Source organism: Myripristis murdjan, chromosome 15 (genome assembly GCF_902150065.1).
Source record: "Myripristis murdjan chromosome 15, fMyrMur1.1, whole genome shotgun sequence".
NCBI lineage: Eukaryota > Metazoa > Chordata > Actinopteri > Holocentriformes > Holocentridae > Myripristis > Myripristis murdjan.
Genome location: NC_043994.1, coordinates 14,719,587 through 14,744,571, shown reverse-complemented (window position 1 = coordinate 14,744,571; position 24,985 = coordinate 14,719,587). Strand labels below are relative to the sequence as shown.

Here is a 24,985-nt window from a genome sequence, read left to right as displayed (position 1 = left end):
ATTTTCTCCCCAGAACGTTCTTCGTGTTTCAGTCGATTGGCAACAGCGGGCCATGTAGATCACAGGAGGCAGATGGGACGGTGGATTACAGAGGTCAAATTATACAGTAGGCCCTTCTCTCTGCTGTGCTCTCTTTCATGAATGAGGCTTTTTACTCCCAGCCTGGTTTGTAGGCTCCGGTTACGTGCTGTAACCAGACCTACTCAATGAAGCCGTTTAAATGCTCTCTGCACCTTTTGGGCTTCAAACATGTAAAAAAAAAAAAAAAAAAAGAAAAAAAAAAGTCTGCGTAAACTGCCATGATGAAGCAAATGCCTATTTGTTGCCTCTTTTTGACTGAGCAAATAAATTCAAAATAAAATAAATTAATAAAATAAATCAAATAAATTAAAATACAATTTTCAATAATTCATTTTGCAGGGCTGATTTAAGTGAGGACTTGATAGTTGAGTCTACATGATTCTTATCACCGGCCAAAATCCTTATTGCATTTTTTTGAATTTTATTTATTTTTTCTTCACTTTGGTCCTCGTTTCCACAATTTCAGTTATTACTTCAATTGCAAATGGGTTTCTATTGGAGCCCTTGCTGTTTGTAAATCTATCTAATTACGGTAGCAGAAATAATAAAGCATAATAAATCATAACTCATAAAAAAAAAAGAAAAACACATGGTTTCATTTAACTTTTGAATGCGGCATGGTGATGTTTGAAGCACATCTGCTCTTCATCAACACTAACTAGCTCACTAATTAGCACTTACTAACCACCGTGGTTATTTTTCTTTCTTTCCTTAACATTAACACCTTTGAACTAAATTATAATTACACACATTTGTTTCAAGTTAGGCTGCATTAGGGCCAGGTGATATGGAATAAATGAAATATTACATCATCGCCGACCAAATACCTTGATGTTGATTTTATGCTGATATTGTAGGGATGAGCGGTGATTTCATAAGAGTGCATAAAATTTACTGTGATTATTTATTTATTTTTTAATTTATTTTTATTGATATCGCACCTTTCCAAACCAAGGTTACAAGGTGCTTTCCAATAAAAAACAAATCACAAATAAACACACATAAAACAATGATAGAGTAAGCTACTAAAAGATCCCATACAACAATAAAACATAATACAAATACATAAAACAAGATAAAACAAGGTATTAAAAGATCTCACAGACAAGTTACATTAAAACCACTGGTTAGTAAAAGGCCATGCGATAAAAGTGAGTCTTAAGAAGAGAAACTGATTATGCAGCCTTTAAAACCTAGAGGAGACAACACTAACACCAGATTACAATATTATGGTATGGAAAATCCCAGCTGATATCTAGTCTTGTGTCACAGTATCAATATAATATCACTAACCCCCAGTGTTTTTCCTGGTTGGCAGTGCTGTGGTTACATGATGACCCGCAAGACAGGGCAAACACCTTAATCTGCATCCTGAAATCCTGTTAAAGGGTTTTTGAAAGAGGCCCCCTCCGCTAAAGTGGCTCGGCGTTAGACTTGTGCCGTAGTAAACACGGTAATCTGTTAGCCCTGGGTTTGGGGTTTAGACCTCAGACTCAATTCGACTCCTGGACGGATTTTCCAGGGTGTCACCGCGAGTTCACATGTGGGAGTCTGCAGTGTTTGTTGCTGCAAACACACACACACACACACACACACACACACTTGCTCTCTCTCTCACACACACACACACACATGAACCAGCCTGATGAAAGGGAAACCAAGTGAGCCCCACAGAGCTCAGTGGCAGGTCGGTGTGTCTGCTTGTCTGTAGATTATGTAGGGAAATTGTTTTTGCCACTGTCGGCTTTCCTGCCCCCAAAAATAAGCTTCTCTAAAAAAAAAAATATATATATATATATATATATATATATATATATATATATATATATATATATATATAATGATGTCAGGCCTGGAGATTGTGTAAGTCAATTCATAGTGTCTCTCCGGTGTGAGGAGGGAGAAAAAAAAAAAAGTGAGAATACCTATTTGTCCTTGTATGGTCAGTCATTACCTGTGTCTTTGTGTTTGTGCGCACGTGTCAGGCCTTTGTGCGGCCGTGGCAGGGATTGATTGTCAGCATTGAGTCACATTCTTGTGTTGAACCTTAGAAATGAGCCACATAATGGCTAGTTGAACAGGAAAATCAATAAATTTCTACTCATGTAAAAGAGAAGGGGGGCGGCAGTGAGAGGGTGTTGTTAGCGCAGAAGGGGGAGTGGGATGAAAACTGTAGAGGGAAATCATGAAAGGAGAGCTAGTGAGTGAGGGAGCGAGGGTGCGGGGCGGAGGGAGAAGGGGGCTGGCGCTCTTAAAGGACCGTGAAGGCCAGATCACAAATAATAAAACAGAAAGCCAGGCGGGAGGGAGGGATGGAAGAGGGGTGGGTGAAACCAAGGGAGGGGAGAGAAAAAAAAAAAGAGCAAAGGAAAATATGTTGAGAAAGAGAGGGGAGGACAGAGCGCAGGGAAGAGGGAGTCGTACGTGTGCCAGGAGCACTGCTGCACCTCTCCTTTTGACTGCTGCTCATCAGGGGATTTTTTTTTTCTTCCTTCCTCTCCGCCTCTCCTTCTCCTTTTTATTAGCCTCTTTTTCTCCTGCGTAACTGTGACACCCATTTGTTTTCTCTTTTTCGTCTTTTCCATTTTTCTCCCCCCCCCCCCCCCCCCCCCCCCCACCCTTCTCCTCTCTCTCTCCCTCTTTCTCTCTCGCGCGCTCTCTTTCGCTCTCTCTGACTTGCAACAAAGGCTGGCAGAGTGAGCCTGACGTCTGTATGAATAGCCCAAACCCGGCGTGAAGGCAGAGACGAGAGACAGAGCGAGGGGAAGAGAAGGCTGAGGAGGAGGAAGAGACACAAGTGATCTGGCTGGAGAGAGGAGGAAAAGAGGGATGGAGAGGAAGGCAGTGCGCTGAAGTGGCAAGCGGCAAGAAGTGATCACCGGCTGGAGACAAATAGGGAGCCAATTTTTTTTTTTTCACCCTCCGGAGATAAAAGGAGTTGAAGCCTCCGCTTCCCGACAGGGTGACGATCATAGCTCCTGCCCCCTCTCCCGCCCCTCCTCCTCCTCCCTCATCCCTACCACTTTGCCACCTTCCATTTTTTTTGCTTTCAAAGGTGCCAAAAAAATGGAGCTTCTGGGCGTAAGGTGACGAAGGAGGACAGATTTGGAAACAAGTAGCTGAGCAAGAGAAGAGAGAGGAAGACAGGAAAGAGGGCGAGAGAGAGAGGGAGGGAGGTTGGAGGAGGAGGTGGAGAGGATAACCCCAGGGCATCAACCACCCCTCGCCCCCCCCCACCCCCAACGCCCACTTTCTTTTTTTTATCTTCTTTTTTTTTTTTTCCTGCGTGTCTCCACCACTTTGCCTTTGCCATGTGCAGCTCCTAATTTGAAGAATGTGGAGACAGCATTTCCCAGGCAAGGAGCATGCTTCATGTTGTCTCTGAGAGTGTGTGTGTGTGTGTGTCTCAGTGTGCACGTGTGTGTGTTACATGCACATAACCACACGTGCATGCATGTACTAAGCCTCGGTAATAATAAAGGGTGCCCTGTGTGTGTGTGTGTATCCTGATGGAGGAGGGATTTGGCTAATGAGCCTCTTATGTTTTTGCAGTGAAGTGTGTCATGAAAACAGAGTGCATGCACCCTAGTGTGCGTGTGTGTGTGTGTGTGCGTGCGCGTTTGCATCATGGCAAGAACCCCTGTGAGCGTGTGCATGCCTCGGCGTGTTTCCTTGGAACTCCTCAGAACAACATTAGGGCTGAGATTAAACAGGTCTTTATACGGGAGGCTGGAGGTCACTGGAGAAGTGCCTCAGTGTGGGGGAGTTCATATTTTGGGAACATCAGTGTGAATGATATCGGTGTCATGGTGTGTTTTTAAGGATGCATTACTCGAACCACCAGTTCATTTGGTGCGATCCTACAATGTGCAGCTGTCAGTGCTCGCCTGCGTGTTGACGTCCCCGCTCTCGGTCTCGTCCCAGTCCGTGCGTGTTTGTGCACGTTCGCGCGCACACCGGCAGGCTCGTCCGTGCGAGCGTGAATTAAAGCTCAGTTGCGCTGTCTGTTCGTCTCCGGCGATGGCTGCTTTTGTCTCCGGGCCCCCGATTGTTTCGAGGAGTACGAGCCTCGCCGGTGAAGCACAAAGGACAACGTTTCGAGAGGAGAGAGACGGATGTCTGTCCTCTCTCTCTCTCACCCCGCTTCTTGTCTGTTTTGCATCGACAGCACATGTGATGATACTGTCCTTCTTGTGGGACACAGAGAGCTACTCATTTTTTTTTTTTTTTTGCCATCTTATCCTAATCATTGTCCCCTTTTTGTTCCTGTCTCTTTCGCTTTTTACTTCTTTTTCTCTCCTCTATCTCAGTCCTCTCCCTCCCGCGCCCTCGCCCCTCTTGGCTGGATTTTCAGGTGGTGATAAGTTTAGAGGAGGGAGGCAGAGCGAGGACAAGCAGGGTCTTTGTGCGGCCGCAGAGGGGAACAAGAGAGAGGCTGGGGGTGGTGGCGGCGGTTTCTGGAGGGTGTAACTGGGTGCTGATAGGGTCTAGTGGGGGCCTGGAAACAGCAAGTCTGCCAACAAAGAGAGATTACACCTCCTTTCTTACTCTCTGTACACACAGGCAAGGGGACCGAAACACACTCAAGAACACACACACACACACACACACACGTAGAGACACTGGATTCTTGTTCACATGCACATGTCGACCAGTTTTTTTTTTTTTCCAATGCTGATACTGAGCACGAAACTTAATGCATCAACTAATATGAGCACCAACCTGATCTATTCCCTCAGCTGCAGCTTTTGTCGTCAGTTTTGAGTCATTAGACAACATAATTGATATAAAATCCACCTTCCCCAGCATTTGAGAAATACAGGCCTCTGTGTGCCAGAAATTGAGAAAGCCAACACAGTTTGCTTTTTTATTTCTGTCATGTTGCTCGAGGCTTTTGGTATTGCATCTCAGTCTTAGGTGCAACATCGAGTGCTGACGCTCCATTTAAGCCCAGTGTGAGTACGTCTCTAGTTCAGACACAGACAGAGACACAGATTGACAAAACCTGGAGAACACAGCTCATGTTCTTTGTGTCCTTGCTGTTTTATGCTGTGCAACAGAATGCACATGGGTTTATGGTCCAGCGGTGATACTTAACTAGTCCAATGAAAACAGCGAGCAGAAGGACAATAGAAAAGAGCGCTGGCATTGAGAGGTTCAACAGTGTGCACAGTGAATTGTCGTCATTGATGTGTGATCGTTAATTTTTTTGCATCTGTAGGTGTGTGTGAAACCAAGTGCAGCCGCTCCGTGTGTGTTCTGAGCGGTGTTGGCCTGCAGTCGGGCAGTTTTGAGTTCCAGTGCCCCGGCTTTTTTCCCTGGAAAAGAAAAACCTCGCTGTCTGACTGACCGCACCGCTCAAACTTGGACGTCATTCTGGAGCCCTCTCGTTCCTGTTTGGGTTGCCAGGTTGGGTGGGATGTTACAAGTTGGCATCTCGCAGCGAGATCCGATGTCGTGAACTCTGCGATGACGACGATCCAGCGTTTGGTTCTCGCTCCCGCACTCGCCAAAAAAGAGATGCCGCGGGGTTATCTCCTCGGCCAGCGGAAGGAGTCTGCCCCCTTGCTCTCGACCTATCCCGTCGCCTGGGCCCTCCAGCTTGGGAGTTGCTAGGTAACTAGAACCAGCTGTTGGTCCTAAGCCCGTTGAGCCCGTTTTGGCCCTGCATCAGCTGCAGGGGAGCCAAGTAGTTTCCCTGAAAGCTCCCTGTGAACCCAGCGACCGCGGCGGTGGCCCTGACATCACCGTGCCATGGAAAATCCTCCTCACTTCCTTTGTTTTCCCAGTTTTATTGTTCCGCTGATGGAGGGACTGGCGAGGGAGCAACCGTGGCATGTATCACACCAGTTTGAGCAATTTGGAGCTGTAGCTGGCCTGCATTTCATCACCTCTCACACATAAGCAAAGGGGAAGGAGATGGGAAATGGAGCGAGAAAGAACAAGGGGGAAATGAAAAGAAGGGGAGGGATAGCTAGAGGATGTAAACTAACGTATAGTCAGTCAAAAAGTAGATCACGATAACAGTGTCTCTCCCCTTTGTGAGAGAGGATACTAAACTGTTTCAGAGCGCTATTCACGGAGAGTCGAGACAGCGGAGTACACAATGTAATTATTCAGGAAATAATAGTGTAGGTAAGTTAATACAAGTCCACAGTCCCCAAGCGGACAAATTCCCTTTCAAGGAGCTCCAGGCTTCTGTCTGCAAGGGCCTCACAAACAAGCCCAAAACTAAATCTGAGATGAGTGCTTTGACTTCCAAATGAAATCGTCTTCCCAACCCAAGCGAAACATGTTAGGAAGCCATGAAACCGCAAAAACACAGCGCGCAGTCGGCCAGAATGCATCTCTAGGAAATATAGCCCGAGTTTGCAGGGAAACAACGATAACTGATGCGATGTGGAATTATTAAAGACAAATTTAAAGATTGGCATTTAAACCCAAGGGGAGAAACACCGGTCTGAGTCAGGGTTTATTTAGTTTCCCTGATTGTTCGGGCTCTATTTAGGAAATGATCCCTCTTCCTTCTAAAAACTCTGACTCACAGTGTCTGGCAGCCGAGCTTCAGGGGCTGCTTTTCCAGATCAGCCCGTCTAAACGAGAGAATTAGACACCAGATCGTATTCACTGAGGAGAGACACTTTTTGTGGGAGTGCTGCTTTTTTTTCACATATGAAAAAGATCACTTCTATTTCTGTTGTCAGAATCCAAAAAACCTTTTAGTTGTGGAACATCTGTAATCCATTTGTGGTTGAGAATGCTCTTGCCAGTTCTGCCAGAAGTTTTCGTACTCTATGGAGAATCGGCCAGATTGTGATTAGCGCTGGCTTAAAGCACGGTATCGACGTTAGTCCCTGTAAGCTTCCCTTGGGGGATGTCAGAGCACATGACCTCTGTGGACCTCCGCCGGATGAAGCCGTCCGCTGCGCCGTGGCTATCGCACTCAGCAGGGTTCAGATTCACCAGTTAGCCAAGCTGCTGGCTTTGTTTCTTTATTACTTTCTGGCATGTGGACAATGCTGGCTGTTGTGCTATGATAAATACTTTGGGTACAATAACAGGAAATTGGCACAAGCAATTTTCGTTTCCATCTGAGAGACTATCAGCCAAAACATCCTACCGCCTAATGTAAACCATCTTTAGAGAGGTTGTTTCTGCCGCTCGCACAAGTGTATGTGAGAGCAAATGAGCATGTGAAAAATGCAACAAGCGCTGTGTAGTGCATTTGTCCATTTTACTCCCAAATTGAATGCTGCGTGTTCGCCGGCGGGGAGTGGGAGGCTGTGTTTGGACAGGGAAAGCTCTGCATGTGCTTTCATTTCCTATGGCCCAGGTTCTTGGCCGTGGCTGGGTGGGGCCGCACAGAGGCTGCCAAACTCCCCGTAGTGGTGCCGACCCAGACGGGGATATAGACAGGGAGGGATCAACACGACACAAATAAAGTGGAGAAATCAAATTAGGTAGGCAGACAGAGTGTGAAAGAAATGGAGACGGATGCTCGAGGAAGCAGACGGGCAGGAGCGGAGAGACACCGAGGCTGTGTCTCGTTTGTAACCTTGGTACCTCTTTGAGGACGCTCCTCATTAGAAACCCATTAAGTCCAAAAGGTTACAAACTAACAAGGGAATGTCACATTACGAGCAGGGCTGGGCAGTGTGTGCAAAATCAAACATCACAATAGCTTTGAGTGAATCCCTCTGTTGATACTGTGACAATACTTGAGGTATGACTATTGATGCTTTCATAAAATGTTTGCACACAGGAGATTTTTGATAAACAACCGTTAGTAATGTGGATATGATGACGAAGCAGGTTGAGGCAAATAGTGCTAGAATAGAACAGTCTAAAAAAAACTAAATCTAAAAACACCTACATTCCTTTACTGCAGCCTTTAACACCAGGAAATACAACACTTATGCCATATGACAATATTAATATGATACTGATATACTGATATAGCTCCCATGTGCAGTGCAGTGTTGCTGCTTTCTGTGATAATAAACTTGTAACTTGACGTAAGATTAGCTACCTTACATTACTGTTAGTAGCACCGATATTGCTACCCCAGGATCTGCAGTCTGATATGTAAAAGCAGTTTCAGTGGTTTTCCAGAAACAAGTGACTGGACTGAAATGAATTGATATGACATTATTAACAATTTTCACATAAAATGTATTAATGCGTTATTTTCCTCAACCTTATTTTCCTGTCTGGGAAAACTTTTTTACTTGAAATAGGAACTTTTGCCATCAAATTAAACAGAATTGGGGGGAATTTCATCTTTCTTCTAGTTATTAGTGAATATTGTCAGGCATTGTTAAAGGAGCCTTTGTGTGTCTTACCTGAATGAGACAGTCTTACAGGTCTGAATCTCTGTGAAGCCTTACTTACAATGGAGAAGGTTCCTCATCTTTACGGTTGGATATTGTTTGGGTTTGTGTATTTCAAATACAGATGATACGTTGTGTAAATACGACAGATTCTGAGTTGCTGTGAGGTGATGCTTCTTTTGCCTGTAATGTCCATTTTGGAGCACCAGGGGGCAAATGTTGCAATCGACAGCTCAGACATTTAATTGGCGCCGAAATCTGTGTTGTGATACGATCCGGTAGATACCGGTTGTATCGTAACCTGTGGTAACAGGTGGTGACCCACCTGTTAGAGACCAGGCACCCTGTGTGTCACTATTAGAGGCCAGGCTTTGCAGAGATTTGGGTTCGGGGTTTAGTTACTCTATAAATGCTGCCTTAATGGGATGCTTCATTGCATTCGAGCTCGAGTGTGAACAAGTCCCAGGACCAGCTGCAGCGCGGATCCTCCAGGAGGCTAAATCAGTTTTCTCATGCCTTGGTAGCTGGATGGGAGGTCTGCAAGCGCTGCCGTGAGACCAGCTGTGGTGTGATCAGTGGCGGTGGGGGGGGGTTGTACAGTCGCCCCCAAACTCATCAGCTCCGTCATGATAGAGGATCCCTTGAGGGGTGTGTGTGTGTCTGGTGGTGGTAACGGTGGGGCATTGGGGGGCATTAGAACAGCTGGCCAACAGGGCTTGGTCCGCTCCAGCACAGCCTGTCTGTGTGTGTGTGTGTGTGTGTGTGTGTGTGTGTGTGTGTGTGTGTGTGTGTGTGTGTGTGTCTGAAACAGATACATTAAGAAAGAAAGAGAGAGAGAGACAGCATCCCAGCTGTTTTGTTTGGGAATATATGGTTGGCAGATAGCAGATTTCATTTTTCTAGACGTACACACACTAAGGCTCTGTGCATCATGCTGCCGATGCGTAAATACATTTGCTCGTGAACAGTAAACACACTGTCACGGTTTATTTTGCTTGGCTGAGTGACTGAAAGAAAGATGCATGGCTTGATGTCGAAAACCAACGAGCTCCTCAGCGTCAGTGGCCAGGTACTGGAGTCATTAAGAGCCTCATTAAGGGCCTCGTTAGGAGTTAATTAGCCGCTGATTCATCATGTATTTAGTGCGGTGCCATGTTCTACCTTATTAGGCTGGAGAAAGGCTATTAGCCACCAGGAAATAATTCATCAACAGCATTTTGACCCAGTTCCTACAAGTGATGCTGCTTTTTCCGCCAACTGCTCCTTGTTTGCAGGGGCATTTGTGCGCTGTGTGTTTCTGCACGTGTGTGTCTTTCTCCCCGTTCTCTCAGAGCGTGTGCATCTGCGCTTTGAGTGAGTGGCAGTGTGTTTCCGTGTGTGTCACCGATAGACCTGAAAGTATTTTCTCCAGCACCCGGTCTGCACTGTGATAATGAACTCGGCGTGAAAGTCAGGAAGAGGGGGAGGGAGAGCCGTGGAGCCACAGGTGTGGTTGGCCCTGCTCGCCAGAACATCTTCAACACACACACACACACACACACACACACACACAAAATTGAGTCCCTTCAGTGTGAAGGATGCCTGATTTTAAGTTTGTATATTGGAAAGGAATATCAACATGGAGGTCATGTTACTACATTTTACTCCATTTTTCTTTCTTTATTCGCCAGCACTTAAGAAAGCCATTACAAAGCACTTCACAAAGTCGTAATAAAACCCCCCAAAAAAATATAAAATTGGCCCTAAAAACATAAAGAGCAGTGTAAGCAAAACAAGAAACATAAAAGCAAATGCAAGAACATAAAATCAACACATAAAATCGGGAGGTCTATAAACACTAATGGAACATCATCACATAAAAGCAGGACTGTAAAGTTTTTAAGAGATGAAAAGATGACATCGCCTCCGCCAGCCCAGGCGAGCCATCCCAAAATTCCAGGAGCCTCGATCACCTCTGGTTTTTATGCTCGACTCGGTTTGACTCTGCCAACAGGGACTTGAGGCTGGATTAAAGGTCTTTGATACAACTCAGCGCCAGAGCCGCGTGTGCTTTTAAAAGTGATCAGAAAAACTCTTGCAATCGATCGGAAAAAAAAAAAAGTGGGCATTCAGGCACCTCTGCTTTCTTCTCTCGTCTTCTCGTTTTCGCGGCTGTCATCCTCCTCGACTCTCCTCGATCTGTTTCTCACCGCTCCCCTCCTCGGTGTCACCTTTCTTCATCTGTAACTCCCCGACTGGTTAACCCGCCGCTGATGTGTCACCTCTGCTTGTTGAGATTTTGTACTACACATTTGTCTCCTCTGAGATGTCTGGCTGCACGGTTTGATAGACGCAGAGTGGGAGACTCCTCCTCCCGGTTGTCCGATGACAGGAAAAATGAAATAAGGCTGAAAAAATGCGAGTGTCTGTCAGTGTGGTGTTGTCGACACACTTGCCTGGCTGTCAGTGCTATTCACATATGTTTTTCCCTTTTATTCTCTCCTGGCCTAGGGCAGGTAGAGGTTATTTCTTTCTGCGTGTGTGTGTGTGTGTGTGTGTGTGTAAGCATCTCAAATCTGCATCATTTATAAGCTCTCTCAGCATCACTTTAGCACTCCATACCCACAGGTTTATTGTACTTCCAAAAGGCACAGATGTAAATGTACAGTTTGTGTAGCTCCTCTATTAGTAGGCCATAGTCCCCACACGCCCCACCCCAGCCCTAACCAACATATTGATCCACACTGATCGTGATCTATTATTGATCTATCTGCCTATCTACCTAGAGCTCATCACAAAAATGCCTTTTTGTGCATTTAATTTTGAGTATATATTGTGCAAAGACTGGTTTCATTTCTGCATAGGTGTACATGATATTGACAAAAATGTCAATTTTTAAAATTAAATATGGCAGTTATATAAATTACCTTGTGGCTGAAATCATAATCATTTTTTCAACACTTTAAAGAAAAGATTTTGGTTGAAAATGCTTATTTTTAAGAATTACTTTTTTTTTGCATTTAATGAAGGATTATCTCTAACATGAACTATACAGTAAATTGTAGGTCAAGGACACAAGGATAGAAGGATACAAGGAAGTTTATTGGTCATTATACAACAGGTTGAATAATGAAATTAAAGTGTGGTTCCCTCTTGATTGATTAATTGATTGTATAGAAAATAAAATTATTAAACATGGAGGAGTGCAGGTGGTCAGCAGCAGATATTGTCTTGATAGCAGCCTGGGCTATCTAAAATACGTTTCTCTCTTGCAGTTTGGATGTTGTATTTGTCGGGTCAGTATTTCCACTAGCAGCTTTTGTCTGATTAATTGCACACCGTGCAGCACAGAAAAATAAATCCGCTGGTATAGAATTTGCATTCGATACTCTTTCTGGATGTTGATCTCAGTAATGAAGCCAGTTGCTGACACAGCGGCGCGTTTAACATGCACCTTTTAGTTTTTTCCTACAGTGCTGCTGGAAGTTGTGTGAAGGTGTTTTGGTCGTTTTTCAACATGAAACTGAAGGAGTGAGAGAGGAAGAGAGATGGTGTGTGTGTGTGTGTGTGTGTGTGTGTGTGAGAGAGAGAGAGAGGGAGAGAGAGAGAAGGCTGTATGTCCTCTCCAGCAGCACAGATGCCACTAAATAAAATATTTCATAATCCTGCCCAAATCCTCTAATCACCATGACAACAGGCAGCAGGGAGCCAGGGAGTGGTGGTGTGCAGACCCCCCCCCTTCTCCTTTTTCTTCTTCTCTCCCTCCTTTTTTGTGGATTTTGGCTTCACCCTGCCTAGTTTTTCTCAATAACTACTCTAATAGTTTCTTTTTCTGTCTTCACATCGGTTGTCTGTCAGTTGATGAGTGAGCGAGTCAATTGATCAGCTGAATCAATCGAAACGTTCAGTCGGTTGAGCGTGGCATTAATCAATACACCGGTTGTTGTTTGGTTCAAATGGGATTTATTAACATGAGGGAAAATATGCTCACTGCCAAAACACATATACAGTATAAATACAAGTTAAAAAGACAGTGACAACACTAACAAATTAGAAAAAAAGAAAGAAGCGAGTTCTCAAAGGAGTAAACACATCTCATTACTAAATCATCAATCAAACAGTTGCTCCAGTGTTTGTACAAATAGGGACTGATGCTGGCTGCTGGCTTTTGCTATCAGAACGGTGCATCTTTTACAAAGTCTAGGCTTGACCTGCAGAGGCTGTAAAACACAGACAGACATACCCATAAAATTGGTTGACACACGCACACACACACACACACACACACACACACGTGATCCTACCGGCTTCTGTATGGTGATAGGACAATGGAGGCAATGACCTCATGGGGTGAAAGGACCTGTTGCCTGGTAACAGTGTGGGTAACAGCAAGAGAGCAGGCTAGTCATATCACCAATTTTGTGTGTGTGTGTGTGTGTGTGTGTGTGTGCATGTCGGCGTGTGATATTGACTGGTGTTGTCAGGTGGGGGAGATGATGACAATGGCTGAAAGTAGAAAGCAGGTCAATCTAGTTTCAGAGTATTGATTCTGTTGAGGTGTGTGTGTCTGTGTGTGTGTGTGTGTGTGTGTGTGTGTGTGTGTGTGTGCGGTTCGGACTCAGCCCATCATCACACAATCCAGGACTGTATACACACTTGCCGCTGCGGTCTGTGTTTCTTACCTACATATCGCTGCTTCTTGTATATTAACTCCCCCTCCTGTCTCCCTGCAGGTATCCGGCCCCAGATTATGAACGGGCCCATGCACCCGCGCCCCCTGGTGGCGCTGCTGGACGGGCGCGACTGCACCGTGGAGATGCCCATCCTCAAGGACCTGGCCACTGTGGCTTTCTGCGACGCCCAGTCCACGCAGGAGATCCACGAGAAGGTAGCAACTCCTTTCCACCTATCCAGCTCATGAAACTGTGTTATGCGGCAGTTAGGATTATGATTGGACAATAAAGATGACACATTTTAGTGTCTACTAGTGCGGTGCCCGTTCAAAGGCCGATTGCTTGGCCTCCGGTATTGCAGCTGCTTGCACTCGACACTGCACTTCCTCGGCCCCTCAGCAAAACATCTGCCAAGTGTGAAGTCGATCAGATGAGCGTTCGTCGAGATAATCGAAGGACAGACTCACATACAGGCAGAGGTTTCTTCCATCTTAGTTAGATTAGTTGGATTACATTAGTGTCTTGGTGTCTTCTCTTTTTTCTTGTCTTGCTTTTTCTATCTCTTACATTGTTTTTTGTCCTTTTTTTGGGCTGTCAGTTGAATGTTTTGCAGCTTAAAATGATCAAGAGCTCAGAGGCTGTTTGTCCCATAGCCGGCAAATTCGGAGCACAGGTTTGAAATCTCTGCCGCTACTAAAAAAAAAAACAACAAAAAAACAAAAAGCATTCAAAAGAAAAACAAAATCAAGGAGCCAGATGTTTGCGCAATAAAAAATTACTGCACATTTACCAATAGCCGTTGCATAAAGTCTTTTTTTTTTTTTTTTATCCCCTCAGATTCCTTCACTCAACACCAATCCATCGCTCATTCTGGATTCATTTCTGTCGTGATAGTTTTCTGTCACGGACGGCTGATAGTCCGAAGCAGTCCAAACAGGAAGTGATGCATCATTTTTATGTGCGCGAGGCAGAGCACCCTCTGCCTGTATGTGAGTCTGTCCTTCGATTATCTCGACGAACGCTCATCTGATCGACTTCACACTTGGCAGATGTTTTGCTGAGGGGCCGAGGAAGTGCAGTGTCGAGTGCAAGCAGCTGCAATACCGGAGGCCAAGCAATCGGCCTTTGAACGGGCACCGCACTAGTAGACACTAAAATGTGTCATCTTTATTGTCCAATCATAATCCTAACTGCCGCATAAATGTTTGAAACGGGCCCCCGGAATGCACCGGGCCACATTTCTTAAATGTTTTATTATTTATTTATTTTTTATGATGTCAGCACAGTTGACCCCATCTCCAGCAGTTTTTTCAAGAGCTAATCAGGCTGCAGACGCGGAGGGCCACCACAGGTTTTAGACCGAGCTGGAAAATGAGCCTGAAGTTGATCTGAAATTATGGACGTCTTGGTCTCTGTGATGTTAAATATTACACATACTGAAGCATATTTTGGCGGCCTATCATGGCTGTTGTAGACCGTCTTGACGCATAAAACCATTTACCCAAGACACCCAAATCAAGCCGCCGGCAAAGATGCACAAGAGAGAGCAGTCAAACTTCATGCACGTTTTTGTTAAAGTGCGTCACATCACATTTGGTTGTTTCGAGAACAAATTGGCATTTTATTATTATTATTGTTGTTGTTGTTGCTGCTGTTTTGGTTATATATGCACAGGCTTGTACAGATAGGCAGAAGCAGGAGCACACAGTTTGAGGCAGCATGGACTTTAATGAAAAAGAATTCCTGAAAACTGTTTCTACAATTGAGCTGAAACACCATTTCTCCCTCTCTCTCTGTGTGTGTGTGTGTCTCCTCCTGCGTCTCCTCTTTTAGGTGTTAATAATATTGCAGCCCATTGGCTTGTCCCGCTCTCCCAGTTCATGTATAATGGTTTCACTGCAAGCTGTAATTCCACTGGGTGCTGAAGTGCTGCTTTGTTAAATAAAGAGGAGGGGGGGCTGATAATGGAAATGCAATGTAATTGTGCTGAGCCGGAGTGCCGTGAAACATTCTTTTTAGTTTACCGCCGATACACTGGAGCTAGTCAGTAGCAATTTTACAATACACGATCACGCACAGGTTGGAGGGTTTGAATTGGTTTCTCTTACAGCCGAAGAGAGAATAGGAAGGGTTTGATTCCAGAATGCTTCAGGCTGTTTTCATTTTGAGAAAAATGTTAGCTTATGTTCTGGGCTCAGTAGTATGAAAATACAAACATGAATATCCATTCAAATATAACTATTTTTTTCAGTGCTCTGCATAAATAACAATTTTATTCACGTATTGTTAGTGTAATAGCTAACAGTATAGTGTTGTGCTGCATTGTGGATGTCATTCCGGAGTAGACCTTAACAATTAAAAAGGGAAAAGTCGGGTTAAAAGGAGGTTGACTTAAGCTGGAGGGCAAATGGAAAAAAAAACAAAAAAAAACAACGAGAGCTATTTTATTTTTGCTCTTCTTTTATATTGATCCAGTGTTGGCTGAAACATGACTTTCCCTGCTCATAAGCTCTCTCTCTCTCTCTCTCTCACACACACACACACACACACACACACACCAAGCCATCTCTGTCCAATACATTGCTCTCCTAGTGAATACATTACAAACTGGACCCATCTGGGAGCATGGATGTTGGCAGCATTCCCACAGCTATAACTGCACAGCAGAGGGTACAGAGGGGGCACACACACACACACACACACACACACACACACACACACTTACACTTGCACACAAAACCGCACTGGAACGTTGAGTTGTGAAACACACACGAGCGTATATACAATCTCACACACCAAGCAAGCCAACAAAGGCCATTCTGGAGTCTTTTTGGATGTGCTGCCACAGTGTGAACACACACACACACACACACACACAGGACTTACACTCAGCATGCATAAGCCCAGAAAAAAATCTAAATTCCATTCAAATTTTCACTGCATACCAAAATTACCAACTCTAGAAATCTGAGCAAAATATTGTAATATTCACTATCATCACAACATCATCCCAGCCTATTTACTGTTAATTCTTCATTTGAAGCCTCCTAAATTAAATGTTTTAGGCGGCCTCCATGAGCTGCACATTAATCAGAGCTGTAATGCTTGTGATCAGAGTTACCTATAAACACAGCCACTGTTTACTGTGCATTTGTTCAGCTCTTATATAAGTAACTTGCCACTAGCTGCAGTGCCAGATCTTGATCTTGAAAAATCAATTCTAAATCAAAGAGCACTTTCCTTCAAAGAGCGCAAAAATAACACAGTTATCCAGTTATTACCGGACATTTAAGAGTTGCACCCACTGATACAAATATTTACTTGAAATTTCCAACACTTTTAATAATAATTTAATAATGCATTAAAATAATTGCACTGATATTATGTTGTAACCTGGCTGTGGTCTTGCAACTTTGGGTAGTAGTTCAGGGAGGGTTAATTTCACATATTGCTGTAAATATCACAATATAATTGGATATTGGCTCAAGCCTGTTCTTTACTGAGACACCACAAATTGTGTCACGACAAATTTCCTGGCTTTAAAAAAAAATGTCACCTGTTTCTCAAAGCCCTCACGCTCATTATCCAGAACAGCAGTGCAATCAGATTTTCTGGTTGTGATTTAAATGAAATGTTTGGCAGCCTGTGTGTCTCCCCATTTGAGCGTAATCTTAGAGCTCATCTGACCTCTCGTCCCCACAGCATACAAATTGTGCCGCCGCACCAGTTGCCTCTCTTAAGGCCCGCGTTTCTGTGTGGCCTTGGGATATTCATTCCCTGCTGCTGGGAATATTTTTCGAACAGAACAAATGTGAAAACAAAGAAGGGGTCAGCTCATTTGATTTGCATAAGACAGAGGAGGGGAAAAAAAAAAAAAACACTTCTTTTTCCAATTTGATGTAAACTGACATACTGGTCTGCAAATATTCCTGTTGCTTCCCAGTCCGGCTCGCTTCCATGTCGTTTTCCATGTGCGGCGGCGTCTCCGGCCGAGCCCGCTACCGGCCAGCTCAGTGTGCATCCCAGGTAATGAGATGACTGCACAAGGAGGGCTTTAACCTTGAATGTAGCATCCAGAGCGGACTCCAAGCTAGCCCCAATAAAAATGTTATATGGAAATTCACGGCTATGATAATCCAGCTTGGTTAGGTTAATGCGTTTAGCGGGATGTGAATTTAAACCTGTTATTTACCCGCAGCGGCTTCCAGGGGCTACTTGCTATGCTTTCTGGGTATCTGAGCAGCTGTCACTCTGCTTTACCATCTTGCCTGCATACACTCTAACCTTGTTTGCACATAGTCAAAATGAATGGATTGGGACAGAAAGCAGCTTTGGGAAACACTCATTATACACACACACACACACACACACACACATACAGAGCCACTCATATTTTAGGGCACATATAAACAATCCATTTGCATTTAGATGAAGATTAGTGTATATAGTGTAGGTTTGACAACATCCATGTTTACCACCAGCTACGGAATATAATAACAGCGATCATGGTAAACAATAACAATAAAGTAATCAGAATATGAATCCTAATTATAGCCATATAATAAATAATAGGAGGGACTGAGCAGTATAAGGCCATTTGTCGCATTTGCATTTTTTGAGACGTGGTGGCGGGTTTCCAGTCCCTCCAGCTAAAACGAGCGCGACGGAAATGCTGACATAATTTGACAGGGATAATGACGCTCACGGTGCCGGCCCCGCAGGTGCTGAACGAGGCCGTGGGAGCCATGATGTACCACACCATCACCCTGACCAGAGAGGACCTGGAGAAGTTCAAAGCCCTCCGCATCATCATCCGCATCGGCAGCGGCTACGACAACATCGACATCAAGGCCGCCGGAGAGCTGGGTGAGAGAGAGAGGCAGAGATCGATGTGGACAAACGAGAGAGACAGACCTATAAGACAACAAGTTGAAGACGAAGAGACAAAAAAAATACACACACACACACACACACACACACACAAAAAAAACCAAAAAACAATAACAAATCATGCATTACACAGTAGGATAGAGCCATTGGACGGAGTGCAGCTTTGGAAGGCGGCCAAACCAAACTCTGCTGGCTATATTGACAGTACATAAACAACACATGTAACATGAATTATTACATAAACAACATATTTAATGCGAGTGATTACATATGCAGAGCAGATGCTCGAACTGATACGAAACTCGGATTCCCATTTGGCCCCTGCGGCATATGTTTGCTGTGACTGCAGGATTCATTATCATCATTTGTATTAATAAAATTCTGCGTGTTGACATGGATTTCTAGATAAATGTACTTTTCATGGTCATAATTAGCTGTTATTATCCTCTTAGCCTTCACAGCATTGTTCATCACACAATACACACATTTTTTGTAGAAAGTACAGGATTTCAGTGCAAAAATTCCAGCATAATTTCCTATATAATAAGGATAAATTCCACATTTCCTGACAAATATTCAGATAAATACATCCTTTAAAAAAAACCTTACTCTACTAACACGCAGTTGTTATAACTAAAAACTCATCAATAATTCATCAAGCATTTATACCAGCAGTCTTTTTGTAAGAAGTGGAGAATAAAACACATTTGACCTTTGTTTCTCTGCCTTCCTCTCCCTCCACATCCCTTCCAGGCATCGCGGTGTGCAATATCCCCTCAGCGGCTGTAGAAGAAACAGCAGACTCGACACTCTGTCACATCCTCAACCTGTACCGGCGAAACACCTGGCTCTACCAGGCTCTCCGAGAGGGCACGCGGGTCCAGAGCGTGGAGCAGATTCGTGAGGTGGCCTCGGGAGCAGCCAGGATCCGAGGGGAGACGCTCGGCCTCATCGGCTTCGGTGAGCTCTTGACTTTCCTCGGGGGTTGAACTGCAGGAAAAAATGATGCCACACTTAGTGATTTGAAACTTCAGCAATTCAGTCAAGTGGTATTCGGAAGTGCTTATAGAGCTCACGGGAGCAAATGTCATATGTGGGAGTATTTGTGCTTGAGGCAGAACTTCGAAATTGATGACCAAAGTTGACCTGAATATTTTTTTTAAACACTAAGGAGAGTGAGCACTTCTCCTTAAGCAATAGATTAGTTTCTGTGACACCAGACTGCACAATGTATACATGTGCAGACCAGCTCAAGCCTTTTAAACCTGCCAAACTAGATAATAATATCATTTATTCATTTTACCTAATTGATATATTGCAAAATGACTTAATTTAAGTATTCTAATATGTGGTCTAGTTTTCTTCATGTGGCATTTTGAAAATTTCTTGATTGGAGTTTGGTCTTTGCAAGGTAGCTCTTGGGTTGAGAAATAATATTATTAGTTAGGAATTCTAGCAAGCTTTGTTTCAGGTCGTCACAGTTTACCTCACACTTCAGTCGAAACGTGGTGGAGAGAGTACTAGAATATTATCCTCAAGCAGAAGTACTTGCTATTTTGCTGATATTTCTGTTTAATAGAGGAAAAAGTACTGCCTCAACAATCTGCAAAAGCCAAAATCCAAAAGTAGCGCATTTACGCTAAAATATATCCATAGTAAATATTACTGAATTACTTTTTGGTGAAGAAAATATTGATGTGATCTTTTCCATGCAAATCTAAAGACAAGAGTAATGTAATTATTTTAATCGGACAATGTGGAAATTTAAATAAATAAATAAATAATCAAGTGTACAACATACAACACAACATTTTTATTTCTGTTGTTGATGGAGAATTTTCATAATTTATAATCCTTAATGCATTTGATTGAAGAGGTAATGAAGTACAATACTAGCTGAAAACATACGAAAGTAAAATCTCAAAAAAGCACACAGAAAAGATTTGCAATTCGAGTGAGTCAACATAATTAGTTACTTCCACCCTTGATATTTATACACTGATGCTTTAAGTGTCTTGCTTCAGGGATGGAGGCATCTGCTGAAGATCAAATACTGCATAATGATACAAATGTTTGGTGAGGGGAAAAACTAAAAAACTTCATAATATGTCCGTCAGGTCGCTCGGGCCAGGCGGTGGCGGTGCGGGCCAAGGTGTTCGGCTTCAACGTGATCTTCTACGACCCCTACCTGCAGGACGGCCTGGAGCGCTCGCTGGGCGTCCAGCGTGTGTACACCCTGCAGGACCTGCTGTACCAGAGCGACTGCGTGTCCCTGCACTGCAACCTGAACGAACACAACCACCACCTCATCAACGACTTCACCATCAAACAGGTCAGCAGGCACACACACTCACACTGACACACGCAGGCGCAAGCTGAGGTTTTGAAAATTTGCTTGTGAAGCCTCAGAGTCTTGTGTTGGTCACTACTGCCACCCACAGTATGGTTAATGAACTGCATGCTGTATTGAACCCCCAGCATCGCTGTTTGAAAGACTTTGAACCATGTGCAGCTGCTGAAATGTGTTTAGTTAAAAATAAAAATGAATTTTATTACATAGATGCAACTGAGGAGAGACAGAAAACATCAGGTTTACATCGCTCATGTCCCAGACAGCTGATTTACCAGGGCATCCCTTTCCCTTTCTTTTTTTTTGGTAGTGCTTCCTTTGCCCTGAATAAGGGACTGAATAACAGCTTCTGTGAAGAGTAAAAGGATTACAGCCATCTAAATGCCCCCCTCTTCTTGTTCACTTCTTAAAAAAAATAAAAAAATAAAAAAATAAAAAGAATTGTCTCTCCCTTTGTTTTTTTTACATTTCTGGTCTATTTCTTTCCATGCAGCCTGGAACTGATGGCCGCTGATGATGGATACATTGAATGTTATGCCCTATATCAGAGCTCTTACTTGCCAAGGAAAAACTGAAAACTGATTGACCTCTGTGTCTGTGTAGATGCGTCAAGGTGCGTTCCTGGTGAACTCGGCGCGGGGCGGCCTGGTGGATGAGAAAGCCCTGGCCCAGGCCCTGAAGGAGGGCAGGATACGGGGGGCTGCCCTGGACGTGCACGAGTCCGAGCCTTTCAGGTGACTGTGATCACAGCTCTCTGGTCATAACTTTGCACTGAAATGGCATTTAGTCATTAGTGTTGATTCAGCGGTTTAACATAGTTTCACATGAGAAGAATCACAGCATGGACAAATAAAATGGCAATTATTAAAGGAACAGTTGATATAAAATACAGAAATAAAATATCTTCCCTGTCTCGCCTCACCTCAGTACAGTGGGGCAGGATGGGAATTCATTTGTGGAGCTAAAATAGTAAAAAAAAAGATTACATTTTGTGTTTCATCGGGAACTATTTTTTTTGCTGAAGAACACTGGCAAAGTGCTTCTGTCTGACCTCAAGGAGAACGAATTCACAGAACTCTCTGGATGGATAGATTGCTTTAGGTTTTTTCTTTTGGTTCAACTGCTCCTTCAATCCGCAAGTAGATAGGAGGCAAAATCCTAACATTACCTAGATGAAAACCTCATTTTCCTTTCTCCCGTTCCGTCATTCAGCGTCCCTCTCTCTCTCTCATTGCCTGTCCAACAGTTTTACCCAGGGTCCTCTGAAAGATGCCCCCAACTTGATCTGCACACCGCACACCGCCTGGTACAGCGAACAGGCTTCGCTGGAGATGAGAGAGGCGGCCGCCACCGAAATACGCCGAGCCATCACTGGTACACACACATGCACCCTGAACACACTCATACACGCTGTGCTGAGTCATCGTAAAGAAATGAATCCACCCGCGCTGACTAATCTCGTCTCCGATCGCAGGCCGCATCCCCGACAGTCTACGAAACTGCGTCAACAAAGAGTTCTTCGTCACCACGGCGCCCTGGGGGGTGATGGAGCAGCCGCAGCCACAAGTGCACCCCGAGCTCAACGGCGCCGCCTACAGGTAGACGGAGGACTTACATAAACCCAGCAGCTTACAGACATAGCGCCCAGCTCACCTATATCTGTCCATGCTGTTCACTGTCTACAGTAGATGCGGTTTAACATGTGGGGAAGAGGTATTCTACATGTTCATATGTATGTTTGTCACAATTGTCTTTTTTTAAACTATCCGGTGGGTTCTAGTGTCATTATCACGTATTACAAAGCCTTCATAGAACATGGCCCCGATGAAGTTTATCCCCTGTTGGTTTGAGCTGTTCATTTGGAGGTCTCTATATTGTCTCAACCAGACTGAACTGCTTCTCTCACACAGCCGAGTGAACCAAACCATGGTACAGGCCATAGCAACGGGGGGAATGCAAGACAAATTATATACCTAATTCTCAACCAGGTAAATAAATGCTACTACTGCTGGCCCACAGGCCAAGGCAAATATGTTTCGGTCAAAGTACATTGTTAAGAGAAACCACTTCACACCCTAACTCACCTGTGTATACCCAGCCTCTCATTGGATCCCCAAATCCCTCCCCAAGACAGAGAGAATGAAATAAAACACCAAACATCACTCCGACAGGGTGTAGTTTTTCATGGCAGGACTTTGTGAAAACCTTTTCAGTGAAATATCAGGCATTTAGCTGATCTTTTATCGAGACTGACGTAGACTGCAATTGCAGAATAACCTTCAGTTCTTATTTGCCAATATTGCAAGAAAATAATAATTACTGCTGTGTCCCTAGAATGATTATTTAAGATGAGGAAGTCATAGGTGAAGTTATTCAAAGCCATTTTAAATAAGGCTGGAGCATTTTCAGTGAAAGCAGAGGAGGATTGCATAAAGTGAATCTGCTTTGCTGACAGGGGCTGGAAGGTCCTTGGCAAGAGTTGAAGCCAGGTGAAACAACGGTCAGGTCACGGTGGGGAAGAAATTGCATCTTGTGGGGGATTTAATTGCATTCAGACATAGACAGATACGCAAACACGGAGGAATGAGGCAGCCTGAGGGGGTCGGATGAACCCATAGAAACTGAATTTTGACATTGTTTTGGTTGTAATAAAGGTTTTATTCCACCCTTTTCACCTCCCCGTCTGCAAGTCCTCTCCCATCCCTGATTACGACCCTTGACATTCTCATATATCGCCTCCATTGCTCCAGTGCTCCTCAACGTTTTCAGCATTGCACTATTTCTAACTACATCATTATAACAACGCCGATCATAAGTAGTCGCCATACCACACCAGCATAATTGTGCCTATATGTTAATCAGTTTTACATGCCAATTCCTGTAGTCATTTTGAATTTTCATGTCTTTTCATGTCACACTTATTAAATTTCACTTAATGTCACATTATCCCCTTGATAATTTGGTTAATACCAGTTTATCCCAGTAATGATCAGGAGGAGTGTTACAAGGGAAAACAATGCCAGTGTAATATTCCTGTTGGCAGGCGACCCTATTACTGAGCATCAACAACTTTTTTCCAGTAATATTATCTCTCATTTCATGCAAACCTCTCAGATAAACTGGGGGCTTGTATTTTTCCTTCCACGCCTGCTGATCTGCTCCTGTCTGTGTTGCAGGTACCCTCCCGGCGTGGTGGGCGTAGCTCCCGGTGGGATTCCCGGGCCGATGGAGGGGATGGTCCCCGGGGGAGTGCCCATCGCCCACACACTGCCCTCCGGTACCCATCCCTCACAGGCCCCCTCCCCCAACCAACCCTCCAAACATGGCGACCCCATGAGAGAGCACATGACCGAGCCATAGGACTGCTGAAGCCGAGCAGGGGGCTAATACCCATGTATACTTTACCCAACTCAACCATCTAACTGTATGCTTGACCTAGCCATCTGAAACTACCAGCAGACTGCCTGCCGGCCAACGTTTCACACTCGTGTTTTTTGTATGAAACAACCAAACCCAAGTGAGGACAGTGGATACTTGACGTGCGCTGCCACTCGAAGTTGGGGACTGACCGTCGAACTCATGCGCTGAAGATCTGATTTTTTTTTTCTTTCTCCTACCTGTTATCTTTTTTTTTTGTTTTTCTTAGGTTTACGTGATACTCTTGTTTTGTTCTTTGTTTTTGTTTTTTTTTCTCTCTCAAACATTTTACCAGGAGCTGTGGGACACGTTGATGATACCTCATGCAGGACTGAAGTCCCATCCGCCCTCTCTGGCTTCACTACCAAAAGGGGGAGAACTTTGGGAAGACAATGACTTCATATCTTACTGGACAAGCCTCCTTTCCCCTCTTTTCTCCATCCATTCCACCCATTTCAGCGCAAATGCGTCATTTTTTTCCTCATCTTTTTTTTTTTTTTTTTTTAACTTTCTTCTTTTTATCTTATATTCTGTGTCCCTGTTGCAAGTAAATGAGTTGTCTCTCTGTTCTTTGGTGTGAGAAAATGAATGGATTTACAAGTTACACATATATTTAGCAGACAGTTTGGAAAAGTGAGCTGATGTCTCCATAGAAATCTGAACCTTTTTTTTTTTTTTTTTTTTTTTTTAATTTTGCTCATCCTGTTCACCTCTGTTAACTGGTGGCCCCCTGAATGTAAAGATACGGGGCAGTCGGGTAATTTCCAGTTACAGGAGAATATTTTGACCTACGAGACTGATTTTCCCTCTTAAACCAAAAAAAAAAAAAGAAAGAAAAAACTAATTGAAGGACTTCATAGTTTGATTTATATTTTATGTCGAGTGATAGCCACCTAAAGTAATATTGCTGTTGTGATTTATCAAACTATTGGACTGAACTGACATACCGATGGTATTTGGTTATTATGAGAACTTCTCCCATCTAAAATATTGTCTGCATCTATAGGACATAAACTGCAGCACCAGCTAGCTAGCCAGTTAGGAAGAAAAGGGTTTGGAAAAGCAAAAGAGAAAAATCTCTTACTGACTCAGGAAAAAAAAAAAAAAAAAACGACTAACTAACTTTTGTCAGATGTATCTCCCCCCTCAAAATCTATTTGAATCAGAACAGAAACAGAAAAGTCTGGATTCCTGCATTTCACGTCTCCGCCTCTTTCTCCATTGTGGTATTTTTTATATATCAAACGTATGTTTTTTGATGTTCA

The 24,985-nt window shown here is 43.9% G+C and overlaps 1 protein-coding gene across 3 annotated transcripts in view; it reads left to right on the top strand.

Annotated features, from left to right (window-relative positions):
• The window catches only part of ctbp2a (C-terminal binding protein 2a), a 69,231-nt gene extending 44,346 nt beyond the window's left edge, over positions 1–24,885 (top strand). For all 3 annotated transcript variants that reach the window (XM_030070925.1, XM_030070924.1, XM_030070923.1), the window contains 9 exons: positions 13,124–13,278; positions 17,785–17,929; positions 18,707–18,913; positions 20,071–20,285; positions 20,907–21,037; positions 21,550–21,677; positions 21,778–21,901; positions 22,214–22,291; positions 23,480–24,885. In XM_030070925.1, coding sequence (XP_029926785.1) covers positions 13,124–13,278; positions 17,785–17,929; positions 18,707–18,913; positions 20,071–20,285; positions 20,907–21,037; positions 21,550–21,677; positions 21,778–21,901; positions 22,214–22,280 — 1,172 coding nt within the window. In that variant the 3' untranslated portion in view covers positions 22,281–22,291; positions 23,480–24,885. The remainder of the gene's footprint in view (positions 1–13,123; positions 13,279–17,784; positions 17,930–18,706; positions 18,914–20,070; positions 20,286–20,906; positions 21,038–21,549; positions 21,678–21,777; positions 21,902–22,213; positions 22,292–23,479) is intronic.
• The last annotated feature ends 100 nt before the right edge of the window (positions 24,886–24,985 follow it).